Source organism: Myotis brandtii, unplaced genomic scaffold (genome assembly GCF_000412655.1).
Source record: "Myotis brandtii unplaced genomic scaffold, ASM41265v1 scaffold910, whole genome shotgun sequence".
Classification (NCBI taxonomy): Eukaryota; Metazoa; Chordata; class Mammalia; order Chiroptera; family Vespertilionidae; genus Myotis; species Myotis brandtii.
Window position 1 is genome coordinate 74,566 of NW_005371748.1, and position 3,110 is coordinate 77,675.

Here is a 3,110-nt window from a genome sequence, read left to right on the forward strand (position 1 = left end):
TCAGTGGGATGTTGGCAACATTATAGGTGACCAGGTACCAGCCCTTCCCTGACTGACCTCTGACTCCAGTTTTCACAGCCTTGTCCATCATGATGCTCAGCAGCTCACGGCCCCCCAGGAGGTTCCCTTAGCACAGGTGTGAGCTGTTGGAGGTGCTCTAAGGTCAGTGTTCAGCTGTGTTTACACCTGACACAGGTGGGGCCCCCACAGCCTGACATCACACGTGGGCTTGATGAAGAAAATAAGAATTTTTGGGGGGCGGTGGGGGGTGACCAGCAGCCTGACTCTAACTAGTTAGTCAGTATCCCTAATTCGATTTCCTGTTAGCCTATAGTCTAGTCGCTGCCCCTTTCTTAATTATCTAGTATTGCAAGACCCGTTTACCTAAATACTCACATTTTACAGAGGCCATTAACCATGAACAATAGACAACCCCTGGAGGTGGTTATCAGCGCTGGTGCCAGGCCAGGCCTTTAGGTCTCACAGTCCCCATCCAAACACACGGGACTTTTTGCAAAGCCCACTAAAGGTCCGGAAGTCCTACCCATATTTGGGGGACAAAGAAACCAAAGGGTATAAAGAGAGGGCTTCCTCCATATTGGTTTACTCAGGATTTGGAGAACTGACCCCCCTGAGTCCCTGTACTAGTACATGTGAAACATCTGAAGATCAATGGGTTTATCCTGGACCTCCAAGTACTCCTGTGTATTTTTCGGTCACCTGGTAAATTCTGTAACGGGCTCAGCCGGGTGGCTGAGGCTGGCTTCATGCCGCCGGAGTGGCCCTGGCCCTGGCATCTCAGGGAGGGACTGGCACAGGAGATGGGAATGAGGGGATGTTGTGGGGGTGCATTTAAGGAAAAACCTACCAGGGCAGGAAGGAGAGGGCAGAGCGCAGCCACACGGGATGTCCTGTGCAGGCCTGATGAGGTGAGAATGCGGGCGGCAGAGGACAGAGGGTGAGGATGGGGTGGTGTCTGCGGAGCCTAGTGGCACAGCAGAGGTGGGAGGGGACCATGTCTCCTTCAGCAGGTTCTCAGTATCCAGGTGGATTCTCTAGGGGAAGCGGGACAGGTGTTGGGATGTGTCCTCGGGGACAGGGTTCTGGAGACATAAGGGGAACCGGGCCCAGCAGGGCTGTGACAGGCCCTGTCACTGGGCCTCCTTCCTGCTTTCATCCCAGGACACCCTGAGCCTTAGGTCCGCCTCCCAGGTTCACTGAGCCAGGAGCACACACAGGGGTTGGACCCTAAACCTCTATATGCAGCCATGTCAGTGAGAATCAAGCAGCTAACTGCCCCAAAGGGCTCCTCCAGGGGCAGAGCAAAGGGCTGATCACCTTAAGGTGAGGTTTGGGGCATGGACTCTGTTCCCAGCTCAGCACTGTGTGGAAGGTGGGGAATCTCAGTGAGGGGGTCAGGCATCCCTAGAATGTTTTCCTTGTCAACCCAGAGAGCAGATCATCAGGGACATGGTGACAGGAAGGGCACAGATGAGAAGTTGACCAGATCTGAAACACAGCCACATCCTACTTTTTTTTCCGGCAGAGAGTCTAATTCAAGCCTCAAAGAAGGAAGCAGGAGCTGCCCCAGGGACAGCAGGAGGGAAGAAAGCATTGACCCTAATAGGAAGCCCTCACAACCCCTCCAGGGACATCTTCTGAGCCAGGACCTGGTTTTGCTGGTGCTGAGCGCCCCCTCGTGGACTGAGTGCCCCCTGCAGCCCAGTCCTGCTGCCTCCATCAGGGAGGTTTGTGTCTGGGCTCACACTGAATGCCCTTCACTGTGTGTCTGCTGTACAGTAATACACCGCCTTGTCCTGGGCTCTCAGGCTGTTCATTTGCAGATACAGCGTGTTCTTGGCGTTGTCTCTGGAGATGGTGAATGGGCCCTTCACAGAGTTGGAATAGTGTGTGCTTCCACCTGTATTAGTAATGCCTGAGACCCACTCCAGTCCCTTCCCTGGAGCCTGGCGGACCCAGTCCATTTCATAGTCACTGAAGGTGAATCCAGAGGCTGCACAGGAGAGTCTCAGAGACCCCCCAGGCTGCACCAAGCCTCCCCCAGACTCCACCAGCTGCACCTCACACTGGACACCTGCAAACACAGAGACACAAGGTGGACTTAGAATCACATGGAAGCAAAATCAGGCACAGGCACAGATCTCAGTGCTCCCATCTCCTGAGAATGACCTTGAAGAATGATCAGGAGGAAAACACAGCTTGGCACCAAGTCCATGGTGGAGCCGCTGGGTTCCTGTCTCAGGCACTTGGGTTCTGGGTGTCTCCCCAGCCTGTGGGCCAGGGCCCTCTTTTATGAGCAGGAGGCAAGCCCCATTTGCATGGGGTCTGGATATAAGGGTGCAGCTGGGACCCTGGGCTGCATGCCTGACCTTGTCATCCTCAGGGCAACCCCAGATGGGAAAGGACTCAAGAATGCTGGCCACAAGGTGTCCCATCCTGACCCACCCTCGCTCTTCCTTTCCTGAGACCCAGTCACCCTGACCCCATGCCTTTGGGGGCACCCTCCAGGATTGAAAGTCCTCCATCCTTGGGGTTTTGAAGAGGACCCAGGGGTGCTGCATCCAGAGGCGGGTGGTTGGGCTTCCTCTCGCTCTCCTTCACCTGCCGTGGGCCATGTTGCCTTTCTTGGATTTTGGAATAAGAATTTGCATTGGAATGATATTTTTATTTTAAGACTTAAAGACTCTCCATGTTGTTTTCATCTGTCAGATCTTCCATAAAACTCGAACGTATACAAGTGATGAGGCAGGAGAGGCTGGGCTGGACACTGTGGCCGCAGACTCTGTCTCAAACCTGCTGTCCCTGTAACAGCACACACCTGCCTTCCTGAATCCACACATTTCACTCAGCTTCCCATCAGTTCCTGTGCAAAAGTCCTGTTTCCCAGCCTCTCAACGTTGGAGGATTTCTATCCTTTAAAAATGGATCCCTGGCAGGTGGTGGGGTGAGCTGGAGGAGGTCAATGCTGGAAAAAGGGGGACATGCGTGATACTTTCAAAATAGAAAAAAAATAATAAAAATAAATTAATAAATTTAAAAAATGAAGTCCTGGCCCTGGCCGGTTTGGCTCAGTGGATAGAGTGTTGGCC

At 53.4% G+C, this 3,110-nt stretch overlaps 1 gene segment (V, D, J or C); it reads right to left on the reverse strand.

Moving 5' to 3' along the window:
• Positions 1 to 1,778: 1,778 nt before the first annotated feature.
• Positions 1,779 to 3,110, reverse strand: part of LOC106724632 — a 9,909-nt gene continuing 8,577 nt past the window's right edge. The window contains 1 exon segment of the V gene segment in view: positions 1,779 to 2,095. Coding sequence covers positions 1,779 to 2,095 — 317 coding nt within the window.